General features: G+C 50.2%; 1 protein-coding gene across 1 annotated transcript; it reads right to left on the bottom strand.

The window, feature by feature from the left end:
* Positions 1 to 8,451: 8,451 nt before the first annotated feature.
* Positions 8,452 to 12,120, bottom strand: MCHR1 (melanin concentrating hormone receptor 1). Its single transcript, XM_043562695.1, has 2 exons — positions 11,603 to 12,120; positions 8,452 to 10,298 (listed from the first exon to the last, which is right to left on the bottom strand). The coding sequence occupies exons 1-2, from the start codon at positions 11,682 to 11,684 to the stop codon at positions 9,319 to 9,321; spliced, it is 1,062 nt and encodes a 353-aa protein (XP_043418630.1). The 5' UTR covers positions 11,685 to 12,120; the 3' UTR covers positions 8,452 to 9,318.
* Positions 12,121 to 15,287: the final 3,167 nt, after the last annotated feature.

Here is a 15,287-nt window from a genome sequence, read left to right as displayed (position 1 = left end):
ATCACTCCCCGGCCCCAGTGAGCTGTGGTCTTCAGTGACCACAGTGATCTTAAATCCAATGGACCCTTTCATGCCTCATTGACCTGACCTCCTAGGCAGCTTTGCTCCAGCTGACTCCTCCTCCTTAAACTACTCTGTTCTTGCTTCGATGATGCCACACTTCCTCGGTGTTCCTACTACCCCTGTGACTCTTCCTTTACAGATTTGTTCACTGGCCTGTCTGTTCCTCCTCAGTTCAGCCTCTGCATGGGAATTTCCCAGGACTCAGGCCAAGCCTCTTCCTTTTTTTTTTTTTTTTAATGTTTATTTATTTTTGAGAGAGCGTGAGCAGGGGAGGGGCAGAGAGAGAGGGAGACACAGAATCTGAAGCAGGCTCCGGGCTCCGAGCTGTCAGCACAGAGCCTGATGTGGGGTTGGAAACCAAGAACTGTGAGATCATGACCTGAGTGAAAGTCTGACGCTCAACTGACTGAGCTACTCAGGCGCCCCGAGGCCTAAGCCTCTTCTTATCTGACTCTGCACTTACTCTCCCCTTAGGCCATCTCATCCATCTGTGGGCCAGTGGCCCTTGACTTTGTATTCCCAGCCTGGCTCTTCTGAAATCAATGGGATACTTGAGCGGCTCACATATGAACAAACCCCATACGGGACTTAGGATGTCCTCCCATAAATTTGCACCCCTTTCGGGTCCCCTGTTTCCATAAACGGAAGCCCTATCCCCCCCAGTTATACATTCCATCAACTCATTCTCCACCCTCCACATCCAGCTCATCCCAGGCCCCATGGCTTCTTCTTCACAAATGTGTCTCGCATGTGTCCACCTCTCTCCGTCTCCATGGCCACCACCCAATGCAGGTCGCTGCTTGCCAGAGTTACTACTGTAGACTGGCCCTTTGCTTTTATTCTCTACCCGCTCCTAATCCACTCTCTACACAGAACGCAGGATGATGACTTTCAGATACAAACTTAAGCATATCATTCACATGCTTAAAGCCTTTTGATGGTTTCTCTTATATTTGGTATAAAATCCAGAATCACTGGGCACCTGGCTGACTCAGTTGGTGGAGCAGGCGACTCTTCATCTTGGGGTTGCAAGTTCAAACCCCACCTTGGGCATGGAGCTATAAACAAACAAACAAAATAAATAAAAATAAAAATAAAATCATTGGTATGGTTCACAATACCCTGTATGAGCTGGGCCCAGGGCTAGGCTGTGAAATCAAATGTCTAGAGGGTACAGGTAAGTGACTTATATAAATGAAACTAGCAGAGTCAAGGAAACAATAAGGAACAGTGGGGACTGTGGCAAACTGTAGCATGCATGCCTGTGAAAGGGGATGGTCTCTCTCGAATCCAGCAGATTGTTGGCCTGGGAGAAGGCAGGCCCCATCGCCAGACCTTCTGATATTTTAAGAGAAGCTAGGTCATTCAGATTTTTAAGTAAATCTAGGAATTTAAAAGTTGGCAACTAACTCGCAAACTTTTTTATCTTAACAAAACAAAACCCAAAAATTCACATCTATAGGTCAGATGCAGCATCTTAGGCAGCCAAACATAGACTTCTGCTCTAAAGATCATGGACGGAAAACTCTTCTTCGAAAAATGACTGGGGCACCTGGGCGGCTCAGTTGGTTGAGCATCCGACTTTGCCTCAGGTCCTGGTCTCACAGTTCTTGAGTTTGAGCCCCACGTTGGGTTCACTGCTGTCAGCCTGTCAGTGCAGAGCCCACTTCGGATCCTCTGCGCCCCCCTCTCTGCTCCTCCCCTTTTTGCGAGTTCCCAAAAATAAAATAAGTATTTAAAAAAGGAAAAAAAAGAAAAGTTACTGACAGTTTACTGTGAGAAGCACTTAGTGCGGTTAGGAAGCGGGGTTTGCAAAGACCAAGTGTCTCTTCTTCCCCTGTCAGCAATGAGATAGGTTGACACACAGAGACTTAAATACATTGCTCTGCATAATAGAGTAAAAGGGTATATCTTCTTTGGCAGGAACAATTTCGCATTTTACCTTGGATTGTGGGTTTTCTTTGAGCAGGCTAGGGAAGAAGAGATTGGAGGCCTTAAAGCAAGGAGGAAGAAGGAGACGGGGAAAGGGTCCAGGTCCAGTGTCCATGGCTCAGAAACAGGGCAACAGTCCCAGCCCGTGAGGAGGGGGCAGAAGTGACTCCCTGTGACCTGGTGTCACAGACAGACTGCAAGATCCTGAGACCTGCTGGCCACCTCAGTCCTTGGATTCTGGGCCCTCCCCTCCTTCCCTGCTTTGACAGTCTCTGAGTCCCGCTGTCCCAGGGCTAGCCCTGGCTGCCTCAGGGTGAAGCCACCTGCAGAGAGCCAGGCAGGGGAGGGTCTGAGCCAGCGGTGGCTGGTGATACACAACCACTGGCAGAAATGTTTGAGGAGGCACCGGCCTGCCCACAACCCCCGCGCCCCTCCCCCCCAGGACAGAGATGTTAAGTTCAGGTGAAGGTGAACCTGGGAATCCCTCAGGGTGCATATGTGACATTTCCTTTAATCACCCCAACAGCCCACCGCCCAGGTGTTGTTCTCCCCATTTTACAGATAAGGAAATGGGCCCAAGGGAGGAAGTCACTTGTCAAGGCCACCGCCTACTAAGTGCTAGCAAGTCGTGGGATTTACCTGCACGGCCCTTGTGGGGAGAAAGGGAGGCGCAGTATTTCTGAAGAGACAGAGCCTGAAAGGGGGCCATAGAAGTAGAAATGGCAGGGGGATGAAAACCTGGTTTGCTTTGGCCAATTTGTGAGTCAGTCTACAGCCTTTGGGCCTTCTCTGGAGCCTCCTGGACAAGTCTGTTTATGATGGGCTGGACTAGAAGACCAGTGCCGGCCTCCCAACCGCATGATTCCATGATGTTTCATGTGGATGATGTATGTGCTTGAGCTTTTGTGCTGGGGGTCCTGTGAGAGAGGCTGAGAAGCAAAAGTGAATAATCCCCGCCTGGGCAGCTCACTCACTGGAGGAGGCAAATGCACTAAAGAGCCCTTCAGCAAGGTGGTAACTGAGGGGGAGTGGGGTGCTTATGCAGACTCTGGGAATCCAGAAGGGGAAGCAATTAAACCTCAGGAGGGGAGGCCCTTGTCCTTCCAGATGAGAACACATCAGAGATGAGACGTGGGGGGTACATTAGTTTCCTGACGCTGCTATACATAACAAAGTACCACAAAGTGGGTGGCTTAAAACAACAGAATTTGTGAAATGGGAAGTCAGGGGGTGGGCAGGACCAGAGAGGTGGTCTCTCTGAAGATGCTAGAGAAGGGTCTGTCACAGGACTCTCTCCCAGCTGCTAGTTGCCTCAGGCATTCCTTGGCTTCTAGATGGATGACTGTAAACAGCCATCTTCCATGGCATTCTCCCCATGTCTTCACATGATCTTCCCTGAGTGTGTGTCTGTTCATGTCCAAATTCCCTTTTTTCATAAGGACACCAATCATATTGGATTAGGACCCACACTGATTGGATTAGGACCCTCATCTGGATTTGGGTAAATCCGTAAGACCCTATTTCCAAATAAGGTCACATTCTGAGGTATTGGGAGGTAACACTTCAGCGTGTCTCCTTTTGGGGGATGCAGTTCATCTCAGAGGGCAAGCAAGAATTGCACCTGGGAGAGGAGAAGGGGTTCTTCAGCTCAGGGGTGTACAAGGCAGAGAGATGTGAGACCCAGGGTGCAGTTATTGGAGGTCGGTGGAGATGAGACTCGGGCCAATTTGAGGAAAAGCATATGATTTGAGAAGAGATAATACAGTATGTGGACTTCAGAATCAAGCATATTTGAATTTGAATCTTGGCACTGCCACTAACTCTGTGACCTTGGGCAAGTCATTTAGCCTAAGTCACAACTGACCCGTCTCTAAAATGGGCATAAAGTTCTCCCTCCCACAAAAGGCTTGTGGGGGGATTAAATGAGTTATTAAGTAAATATAGTATTTAGCATAGCACTTGGCAGAAGAATGACCTTAAAGAGAAACAGAAGCTACTCTTTTTCTTTTTCTTTTAACAAAGGATGTTGCCTTTCTGTGTCACCTGAGACCACCACTACCCATCACTAATGGAGGAGATAGCTTAGCAGATAATTAAGTGAATGGCTTCTTTATTCCACCCCTGACCTTCTAGAAGGTTCTTCCCTTGGTTATCCTTTGAGAGTTAGACATGAGGCTGGGGTACTCACAGTAGGTTGCCCATCGCTGTTCAACAGGAATCCCGCCTCAAAGAGGAATTCCCTCCCCTTCCCCATCGCCATGACCACCACCCCCATTTCCACAATCTCAAAATTTAGGTATAATTAGTAAGTCATCACTAATTGTAAAATTACGTTTAGCCTGGCCTCGCCAAACCTCTTCCAAGATGGGATGCTGCCTTGCTTTCTCTGACCTCTTCACCTGAAGCTACTGGATCAGTTTGGCTCTTGCACATCATAAGCCAGGAGGGAGGAGGAGGTTTTGGAGGCTTTGTGGTTTTCCATCCGAACGTTCAAGGCCGGGGAGGAGGGAGGCAGGTGGGCAGAGACAAGTAAACTCATTGATAGCAAGGAGAAATAGCCTAGCTAAAATAATGGTTTTTTTTCTTAGTAATAAGGCATTAAGAACCTGCCTTATTGAGGTTGAGTATAATATTATTGCTAACAATAAAAAAGAACCCAATTTTAAAAATGGGCAAAGGGCTTGAACAGACATTTCTCTAAAAAAAGATATACAAATAGTCAATAAGCACATGAAAAGATGTTCAACATCATTTATCAATAGGGAGGTGCAATTCAAAACCACAGTAAGACCACTTTATACTCATTAGGATAGCTATTAGTTAAGAGAGAGAAGAGGGAGAAAGAAAGAAGAAAGAAAGAAAGAAAGAAAGAAAGAAAGAACGAACTATTGTTGGCAAGGATGTAGAAAAATTGGAACCCTTGAGCATTGCCAGAAGGAACGTAAAATGGCACAGCCACTGTGGAAAAAGTATGGCAGTTCCTCAAAAAGTTAAACATAGAATTGCCATATGATTCAGCAATTTCACTTTTGGCTATAAACACACAAAAAAATCGAAAGCAGGATCTCAAACAGATGTTTGTACACCCATGTTCATAGCAGCATTATTCACAATAGCCAAAAGGTAGAAACAGGCTAAATGCCCATTGACAGATGAATGGATAAATGAAAGGTGGTAAATATATACAATGAAATGTTATTCAACTTTGAAAAGGAACTATTTTGATACATGCTATAAACTGGATGAACCTTCAAGGCATTATAGTAATTGAAATAAGCCAGACACAAAAGGACAAACATTGTATAATTCTACTTATATGAAGTACATAGAGTAGTCAAAATCATAGACAGAAAATAGAATGGTGGTTGCCAGGAACTGTGGGGAAGGAGAATGGGGAGTTGGTGTTTGATGGGTATAGAGTTTCAGTATGGGAAGACCAAAAAATTTTGGAGATGAGTAGTGGTGATAGTTGCGCAATAATGTGAATTATTTAATGTCACTGAATTTTACACTTGAATGTGGTTAATATACAGAAAATATGTATGTATTATATATTTTTTGTGTTAAAATACACATAATTAAAACGTACCATCTTGACATTTTTTTTTTTTAGAGAGAGAGAGAGAGAGAGAGAGAGAGAGAGAGAGAATGAGCAGGGGATAGGGGCAGAGGGAGGTGGAGAGAGAATCTTAAGCAGGCTCCATGCCCAGTGCAGAGCTAAACGCGGGGCTCGATCTCATGACTGTGACATCATGACCTGAGCTGAAATCAAGAGTTGGACACTTAACAACTGAGCCATGCAGGCACCCCTATTTTGTTTCTTATTGTGGTAAAATATACATAACAACTGAACTGTACATGCAAAAGCAGTCAAGATGAGGGGCACCTGGGTGACTCCGTCGGTTAAGCATCCGACTCTTGATTTCAGCTCAGGTCATGATCTCCAGGTGTTGGGATCAAGCCCCACATTGGGCTTCTGCACTGTCAGTAAGGAGACTCCTTGGGATCCTCCCCCTCCATCTCTCTCTGCCTCTGCCCTAATCACTTGCATGTGCTCTCTCTCTCTCTCTCTCAAAATAAATAAATAAACATTAAAATAAATAAATGGGGCGCCTGGTGGCTCAGTTGGTTAAGTGTTTAGTTCTTGGTTTCCACTCAGGTCACGATCTCACGGTTAGGGAGTTTGAGCCCCGCTTTGGGCTCTGTGCTGACAGTGCAGAGCTTGCTTGGGATTCTCTCCCTCCCTCTCTCTCTGCCCCTCTCCTGCTTGCTCACTCTCTCTCTAATTAATTAATTAATTAAAAAAATTTTTTAGAAAAGGGGATGCCGGGGTGGTTCAGTCAATTGATCGTCCAACTCTCGGTTTCGGTTCAGGTCACAATCTCATAGTTTTGTGGGTTCTAGCCCCACGTCAGGCTCTGCGCCAGCAGCATGGAGCCTGCTTGGGATTCTCTCCTCCCCTCCCCTCTCCTCTCCACCCCTCCCCCACTTGCACTGTCTCTGTCTCTCTCAAAATAAGTAAATAAACTTTAAAAAAATTTATTAAAAAAATTAAAAATCAAATAAAACGGATAATACAGGAAATAAAAATATCATTGCTAGTCCCTCTATCTGGTATTCTTGTCAGTATTTCTTTAGTGAGTATGAATTTGCAGAAGGGTTTCCCTGCAGTCACTTAGTCACTTGCAATTTTGGCTTGCGTCATCTGTGAGATCCTAAGTCCCCTTGCTGCAGAATCCTTCCGCCACAGGGGATTTTAGGGACTTAATCCTCACAGTTGGAGAGGAAATATCTTCTGGGGAGTAGAGGAGGGGGCAGTGTAGAGGGCACTCACCCGGTTTGGGGAGATGGCATGACGGGGCCCGATGAGAGAGATGGTATTTGTTAGGTATGGAAAGGGGAAAAAGAGCAAAGAGATCAGTTTTGTCTTCTTCACCCACTTCCGGTACTCTCTCTGTACCTCACCGTGGCCCCCACAGTTCCCTGAAGTTTGGGCTGTTCGTAGCCCCAGCTTGAATGAGGAGGAAAGGAAAATCCCACTCATTCCTCAGACCAGCCACAAGCCCTACTCTCAGCCCACCTTTCCCACTAACCATGTCACGAAGAGGGTCCTGCCAGTGCCACCACCCCCTCTTCCTGCACATGCTTGTTCTTACCCGGTGTCACCTGCGGGTTTGGGCTGGGGAAGGATGTGTTGGCGAAGGTTCCCCCATTATAGTCTCCCTGCCCCCCTCCTCTCTGTGTGCCCATGTTCCTCCAACTCTTCTCCAACTCTCCCCCATCCTCTCCCTTCCCTTCTGTTTACATTTCCACCCACTCACTTTCTGTTTCAACCTACTTTGCTTCAATATCAGTTTTCAGTAGGGGTTGAGAGCTGAAGGAAGGGGTGTCCCCTCTCCAGGGCTTGCTGGGCCTTCCTCAGCCCGCCTACCTCAGTGAGCTGTAGACTGGGTCACTTGCATTTCCTGGGAGAGGCCACCTCACCTATTTCTCCTCCCAGATTCCTTTTTGGAGGGGGCGGGAGGGGTAGACCCCCCAGGAAGCCTTTCACAGGCAAACCAGATGCAGGAAAACCTCCTTTTCTGGAATTGGTGGGTAGGAGCTGCCTCAAGGCTCCCCTAAGAATCTTTTTTCTTTTGTTGGATGTGAATCTGAAATACCTTGGGAGTTTACCTGTGGCAGCTAGAGCCCCCACTGTCAGCGAGTAAGGACAACTGTCAGCTTCTCGGCTCCCCCTGGTACCCAGGTGGAGTGGAACGCAAGCCCGAAGACGCTACGGCTAATGGCGATGACAAAAAGAGCTGCCCAGGACCTGAAGTTTGCTAGGCAGCCTATACCTGCTGCAACTGTGCAGTGAAAAACACCCAGCAAGAAGAGGCTGTGCCGCGGCACCCGCTTTAAAGATGCGTCTGGACAAGCTGGGAGCTCGCAATGTGTTGCCACCATCTCATCCACATCTGCCCAGCAGTTTGCCCCGGACTCCTGGTTCCCAGCTCCTCTCAGAGAAGAAGCTGAGAAGCAGCAGGCTTGGCTGCCGCCCAGCGGCCCGTCTGTAATCTTCCTGCTCAACACCACATCTTGGCAGCAGCAGGAGGCAGGCTCAGGCTGCCCCAGAAGCCAGCCTTGAGACTGGTGACTCAGCGGGGGAGGTGGTGGGTGGGACTTGGGGCCCCGGGGGCCAGGACCGATGACAACTGAGCAGAAGACAGGAAGATGAGTCCTGAGCCCAAGCTGAGCAGCAATCTAATGAATTCACAGCAATTCCGTTTGTGTGGCTGAATCCTCCCTGTGGGTTTAGAGGATCCCTCCCTGTGGGTTTAGATCCCCTGCTTCCTGCTTTCTAAAATGCAGCCTGACCAAGGTCTAGATGCCGCAGCCACGTGACCCCTCTTTTCCTTTGCTGCCACCCACCCCCACCCCCAAACCCAAGCAATTATACAGGAACATCCAAAGAGATGTGGGTGGAGATTTTCCTTTATTCGTTTTTTATTTTGGAGAGGAAGGGCTGGAGCAAAAAGATTATGCCAACACACCAGGCATCAGAATGACCTTTGCACATGCAGGACTCTGATGGGCACTCACTCCAGATCAGGTGATTAACAAATGTGCCTCATGACAACAACGTCCGCACAGCTGCAAAAGCCCCCTTGCTCTTCCCCATTTTTCTTAATTTTAAAGACTTCTGCCCATACCCACCTAAGGTAGCCTTGTCATTCTCAATAACTGGCTCTCCTACTCCTGTGGGCTCAGAGCCCCACCCCACCCCACCCCACCCCGCCCCAAAATAAACATGCATCCCCTAGAGATACAGGCAAATCGACACAGGATGCTGGAACGCAGAGAGATGGCATGCTTCGTTTCATCACCCGCCAGCTTGGGAGAAGGGCTGCCCTCCATCGCACCAGGGAGAGATGGGAAGGAGCATTGAGGCCACATCACTTTCCAACCTCCCCAGGGCCCCGCTGCTCACACCCTGGCTTTAAATAAAGCAGCAATTGAGAAAAAGACACTGGGGAGCCAAGAGATATAGGGCTCAACTGAACATCTGAATGAAAATTTTCTTCTTGTTCAGTTTCTGTTCAACCCAAAGGTCTCTTCCTCCTCTCCCAAGGGGACGTCTGATGCTTGAAGCCCCCAAAATCTGGCTGCCAGCCTCCCCGGCAATTTGTGGACCCCGTGCAATGTTTTTAGTTGCAACAACCCCTCACCACCCAGCCTCCCCGCATTCTCCCAGAGGGGTCTTGGGTTCTTCTCAGCGTCTCTCCCCATCATGGTCCACCGTGCTGTCCCGACTTGGAGGTGCCCAGGGTTGTAGGGGAAGCGTCAGGTGCCCTTGCTTTCTGTCCTCTCCTCATCAGCTGTGTGGACATTGCTGACGGCTCGAAGCCGCCCCTGGGCAGCCGGCTTCACCGATAGGACCAAGCGTTTGCGGAATGTCTCACAGAGCACGATGTACACAAAGGGATTGAGGCAGCTGTTGGCATAGCCCAAGCTGATGGCTGCGTTGTACAGGTACACAAAGGTGAGTGTCGGGCGGCTGATGTACAACTGGGTCAGCTGCAGCACATAGTAGGGGGCCCAGCACACAAAGAAGACCAGGCAGATGGCGATGGCTGTACGAGTCACCCTCTTTGTCCGCAGCCGGATGCTGCGCTGAGAGGCGGGAGCTACGGAGGACATCATGCGCTGCAGGATCCTCACATACGCAGCTGTGATGACCACAAAGGGCAGGGCGAAGGCCAGGAAGAACTGGTACAGGGTGAACCAGTACAGGTCAGTGTCTGGGTTGGGCAGGCGGATGCCACAGCCCACCGTGCCCCCTGGGAAGGGGATAAGCCTAGCGTAGAGCCACACGGGCGTGATGCTGATGAAGGAGAGGGCCCACAGGAGGCAGATCACCAGGGTGGCCACAGAAGGCTTCCGGAACTTGGTGGAGGAGATAGGGTGGACGGTGGCCAGGTAGCGATCAATGGCCATGGCGGTCAGGATGTAGGTGCTGGTGAACTGACTGTTGGCGTCCATGGCCGTGATGAGTGTGCACATGGTCTCTCCAAAGTGCCAGACTCCATTGCCCATGAGCTGGTGGATCATGAAGGGCATGCCCAGGAGAAAGAGGAGGTCCACCACCGAGAGGTTGATGATGAAGATGTCGGGCACGTTGCTGCACCAGTGCAGTTTGGACTTCTTCACCACCGCGAAGATGACTGTGGAGTTCCCGATGATGCCCAGGAGGCAGATGGTGCCAAACACTGAAGGCATGATGATGTTGATGTAGGAGACACTCCCTCTGCGAGGAGGTGACCCTGGGGACAAAAGGAGCGAGCTGTGACCATTTATCATGGACTCCTCTCTAAGGGCTAATGTCCTACTGGGTGCTTAGCCTCCAGCAATCATGTGCTTGCTTACGTCTTTATCTTCTTTCCGTTTCACTCAGGGCTCGCCATTCATCTGGAATCCTTTCCGACTGTTCTCCCTCCCCACACCGTTGCTAATCCTGTCCCCTTGCCCTCCTCCACCGGTTCCCTGGCTAATCCTACCAGATTCTCCCTCACCACCTGTTAGTTGAAGGACCTGGTCCTTTGCTTCCTGCATTGTCTCAGAAGGCACAGATTCAAGAACCACAGTTGTCTGCAGAGAATTATTCTGTGGGCCCCTAGGCTTTACCAGGAAACCTCATCAAAATAGCCAGAAGGACGTGAAAGTGTGTGTGTGTGTGTGTGTGTGTGTGCGTGCGCATGCGGGCGAGCAAGAGTATGCATGGGCGCATGCATGTGTTTTCCTATTTGCAGCCCTGATCATCTCATTTTAGAAATCACTGGTTGGAAGCTGTGCGCTGATTCCTAGGCGTATCTGTGGGCTACTCTCCTGTGGAGAGAGGTTTTTTGCACATCAGGCCCGCAGCCCTCTCTTCTCTTGGGTTCCTATCAGGGACTTCCTTGGTCTGTATCTTCTGAGCCTGGGCTTCCCAAGTGAGCAGAGACCAAAGCTGTGTGTTGCAGCCTAAGCCGCTTGAGATTTTTCTCCACCAAGCCTTTCCTCTTTTTTCCTTCCTCGGAGCTAGAATTTCAGGGCATCTCAGCTCTAGAAATGTCAGGAAGCTTCATTCAGGAAGTTAATCCTCTCGTGGCTCTGTGAGTTATCCCTTCCCATGGCCTTTCCCAGGGGTCAGTAAGGATGTTTCAGATCCCACTACCACAGTTTCAGTAAAAAGACAGGGGGACCGGCAAATGAGTGAGCCTACCCGGCTGTCTCCTCACATACTGTCCTCTGTCTTCTCTTGTTTGCTTTTCCAGCCTGGAATTTTTATCTGCAAAGCATTTGGAACTCACGGGTGAATCTCCTCCTGTCTCCCTCGGGGCTGGCCCCCATCCCCTGCCACTTCCCAATGTGCCTTTTCGCTCTTCTCATTCTCCTCCTCCCCGGCCCCCTTCTGCCGCTGCCTGCCCCGCCCCCTTCTCCCCTTCCCCTCCGGGCAAAGCAGACTGCAGGTCTGATCCTCTAGAACTGTAATAAAGTTTCCTGAGCAGTTCCTGAGCGCAGAGGTGAAACCTTCCCACTCCCCACCCCCAGCGCAGAGGAGGGAGGACTCCCCTCCAACACTACTCACCGGCCAAGGTGAGGTTATCGGGGCCGTCCGAGGTGTTGCTGGCATTAGGGCCGGTGGGCAGCAGCGAGGCTTCTAGGTCCATCCTGCCGCTGCCCGTCGCCTGCTCGCCCGTCCACCCACGCAGGCTGCGGCAGCGCCGCCCGCCCGTCCCAGAGCAGGAGCCCTGCAGTCCGGAAGGGGGTCTTGCTGGCGGTCTGGCAGCTTCTGCCGCCTCCTAGCCCCGCTTCTCTCCCCACTCCCTCCTTCCCCGGCTCCCACTGACATCACCTAGACACATTAACATTCGGAGGCAGATGCACGTTAACCTCTTCAGTCCCGAGCAGCAGCTCCCGCATCCGACTGCCTGCGGAGCCCCCGGAGCCTGGGGGAGCTGGTGGGGGCGCGGGGGCGAGCTCAGGCAAAGCCATCGGGGAGGGGGCTTCCTTCCCACGTCACTGGGGGCTGTGCTCCTGTGCTCCCAGGAGCTTGCCTCCTGGGAGGATCCAGGTGCCTGCAAAGACAAACGGGCTGCCTCCCTCAGGAAAAGTGAATGAGCCTGGCCCAGTCCCTAACCCCAGATATGGGTGGCTGGGCCATGTGGCAGGGGCTAGGGGTGACTTCACAGCGCTGGGAGATGGAAGGCTCAGACCACAGCATGCCTGTCCCCCAGGCCACCCTCAGCTGCTCTCCGGTACCCTAACCATCTCACCGGCTGGACCTCCAGCATCCGCCAGAAGCAGATTCGTTGGCCTCTGAGCTGTTGACCAGCACTCAGAGGTGACTGGGGTCACTCTATGATGCTGCTGATGGCCAGGGTCTTAGGGACCAGAAGGGGACACTACCCTCTGCACAGAATTGAGGACCAAACGTACAGAGATTTTTCTTTTTCTTTCTTTTTTTTTTTTTTAAGTTTATGTATTTATTTTGAGAGAGAGAGAGGTGGGGAAGGGCAGAGAGAAAGAGGGAGAGAGAGAATCCCAAGCAGGCTCCACGCTGTCAGTTCAGAGCCGGACGAAGGACTCCATCTCATGAACTGTGAGATCATGACCTGAGCTGAGATCAAGAGTCAGGTGGTTAACCGACTGAGCCACTCAGGGGCCCCGAGATTTGATTCTTGAGACAAATTTCAGAGCGTAGCACCCCCGTCCCTGAAGTTGTCAACTAGGAACCTTAGAGGGCAAAGCATTGAAGGAATTCTGGGCAGAGGTGTCCTGCTGCCAGCCTCCAGTGCCCCTCACGGCCAAGAGCTGCCAACACACCTACCACCAGACTCGGGAGCAGGGGCTTCAAGGTAACAACAGCCTGATCCCTACCTGTGTGTGTCTTCAGTCTTATTTATTCGTTTCATCCAACAAATATTTATTGAGCACTTATTACTTGCCAAGCACTGTTCTAGGTTTTGTAATGAAAAAACAACAACAACAACAACAACAATAAAGTCCCTGAATCCTTGTCCTCATGGAGATTACATTCAAGTTGAGGAGGGAGGGTTGGGGGGAATGGAAAGTATACAAAAAATAAAAAAGACAATTTACGAGGTTAGGGATTAGTGCTATGAAAAAGAGGGGGCCAGGCAACACTAGGGGAAGTGGAGGTTGCTATTTTACATAGGAAGGCCTCTCTGGAAGTGTATTCAGAAGAGTCCTGAAGGAAATGAAGAGGCATGGTTGGGAATATCTGCAAGAAGAGCCAGTGCAAAGGCCCTGAGGCAGGAGGGTGCTCACACCCGAGGTAAGAGGCAAGTGAATCTTGTGCTGGAACCAAGAGGACTCCGACAGTATGAAATCCAGGGCAAAAAGCAAACAGGTGCGGGGTGTGCACTCGAGGCAAGACACGATAAGCATAGGATCAGCTAAACTCACCTACAACTGTCCGCTGCAGCCAGAGCTGAAGTCAGAAGTGGCCGGGGGAAATGTGACATGGGTTACCAGAAACGTCCCATGTAAAAGGCTGCTGCGACAATCCAATTGAAAGAGGATGGCGTCCCAGATCAGGAAGGCGGAGGTGGGGAGAAATGGTGGGCTTGTATACACTGTATAGAGCAAATGCTCCAGAGCATTTGCTGGAGGGCTGGAAGTGTGTGAGAGGAAGAGGCATCGGGGTCACTCCCAAGTTTGGAGCCCAAACAACTAATGAATGCAGTTGTCATTTACTGAGATAAGGAAGTCTGTGGGAGGAGAAGATTTGGAGGAGAAATTAAGAGTTCCATTTTGGATCTGTTATATTCTAGATGCCTATTAACACCTGAGTGGAAATGTTGGGTGGTAGTCAGATGTGAGTCAGACACTCGAGGCAGAAGTGGTGCCTGGAGATACAAAATTAAACTGACGACCCTGAATGAGCTCACCTAGGGAGTGCATGCGGGTGGATAGAGTTGTGTGGACTTGACCCTGGGGCATTCCAAAGCTTTCAGGGTGGGAAAATGAGCATTATGACCTCTTCTTCCACTTGCCATCCATCGTCTTCCCGCCTCCATCTGTCCATCCATCTGTCCAGCAAATCATTGGGTTTTTAAAAAAATTTTTTTAATGTTTATTTATTTTTGAGAGAGGCAAAGAGCAAGTGGGGGAGGGGCGCAGAGAGAGAGACAGAGACAGAGACAGAGACAGAGACAGAGTCCGAAGCAGGCTCCAGGTTCTGAGCTGTCAGCACAGAGCCCGACATGGGCTTGAACTCGGGAACGGTGAGATTACGACCTAGGCCAAAGTCAGACGCTTAACCGACTGAGCTACCCGGGTGCCCCCAACAAATCATTCTTGAGCTTCTGCTGTGCACCAGGCACCATCCACACAGTAAAGAAAACAAGTGCCTGCTATCAAGGAGCTTCAGCTTAAGTGGGGACATGTAGCTAATAACGAGCAAGTTGGCAAGTAAACAAGATACCCCTTTCCCTGCTGAGATCCAGCCACGTCCAGGTGACTTCATCACGAAGGGATTTAGGTGTTCATAAAAAGGGCAAATGATGCCACCACTTCCACCATCGGCACTAGCAAAATGACTCTGCTTGAATTTAAACCGTGACTGAGCAGCAAGGGCAGGTTTGATCTTTCTAGCTTATGCACGCTGGGGGGTGGGGGTGTGTGTGAACACTGAGTTAGTCAACTCACAGTGGCAGCCACACGGGCTGATTACTCACTGTGGTAGCGTCACCAAGGGAATGACTGGGGTCCTTTAGAGAGGAGAGTTAAGGATGACTTCTTTGAGGAGGCATTCGGGTGGAATCCTCAGCATCCATTCATCACAAATGATTGATTTAAACCAGTCAATGGCAACCTCATGACCCTCACCAGCGGCCATTTTAGGAATGAGCATGTCTACTGGTTGCCCACGTGCACCCCTTCAAATCCTCTTGGCCACACAGGTTATATTCCATCCATTGCTGCAGTGACCCACTCTGCACAGTCCCTGACCAACTTCAGGTACAGGTGCAGGTGCAGGTATGACCTGTTGGCGCTGTGTCTTAGCCTTGCGCCGTGTGTCCTTTACCCTCTGCTCTGTGTTGCTGTCACAACTTAGAATATGGGAATCCGTGAAAGTGCCCCATGCATGAGCAACTCGGAAGTACAGGGAGAGTTAACACCCCTTAGGGTGAACATTTAACCAGTGGATGGGGTGAACCATTTAACCAGCGCTCCCATGGGGTAGAGCAACCAGTCACCTGTACGGATGGCCAACTCGACTTCCTTCCATAGTGCTCCCAGCTTCC

The sequence above is a fragment of the Prionailurus bengalensis genome, chromosome B4, assembly GCF_016509475.1.
Source record: "Prionailurus bengalensis isolate Pbe53 chromosome B4, Fcat_Pben_1.1_paternal_pri, whole genome shotgun sequence".
NCBI classification, from domain to species: Eukaryota; Metazoa; Chordata; class Mammalia; order Carnivora; family Felidae; genus Prionailurus; species Prionailurus bengalensis.
The sequence above is the reverse complement of the archived record's forward strand: the minus strand, read 5'-3'. Positions and strand labels throughout refer to the sequence as shown.

Excerpts from the sequence above, each read along its gene's own strand:
- MCHR1 (XM_043562695.1), bottom strand. The coding sequence starts at position 11,684 with ATGGACCTAGAAGCCTCGCTGCTGCCCACCGGCCCTAATGCCAGCAAC. Across the intron at positions 10,299-11,602 it reads CGATAACCTCACCTTGGCCG|GGTCACCTCCTCGCAGAGGG; the intron begins GTGAGTAGTGTT and ends TTTTGTCCCCAG.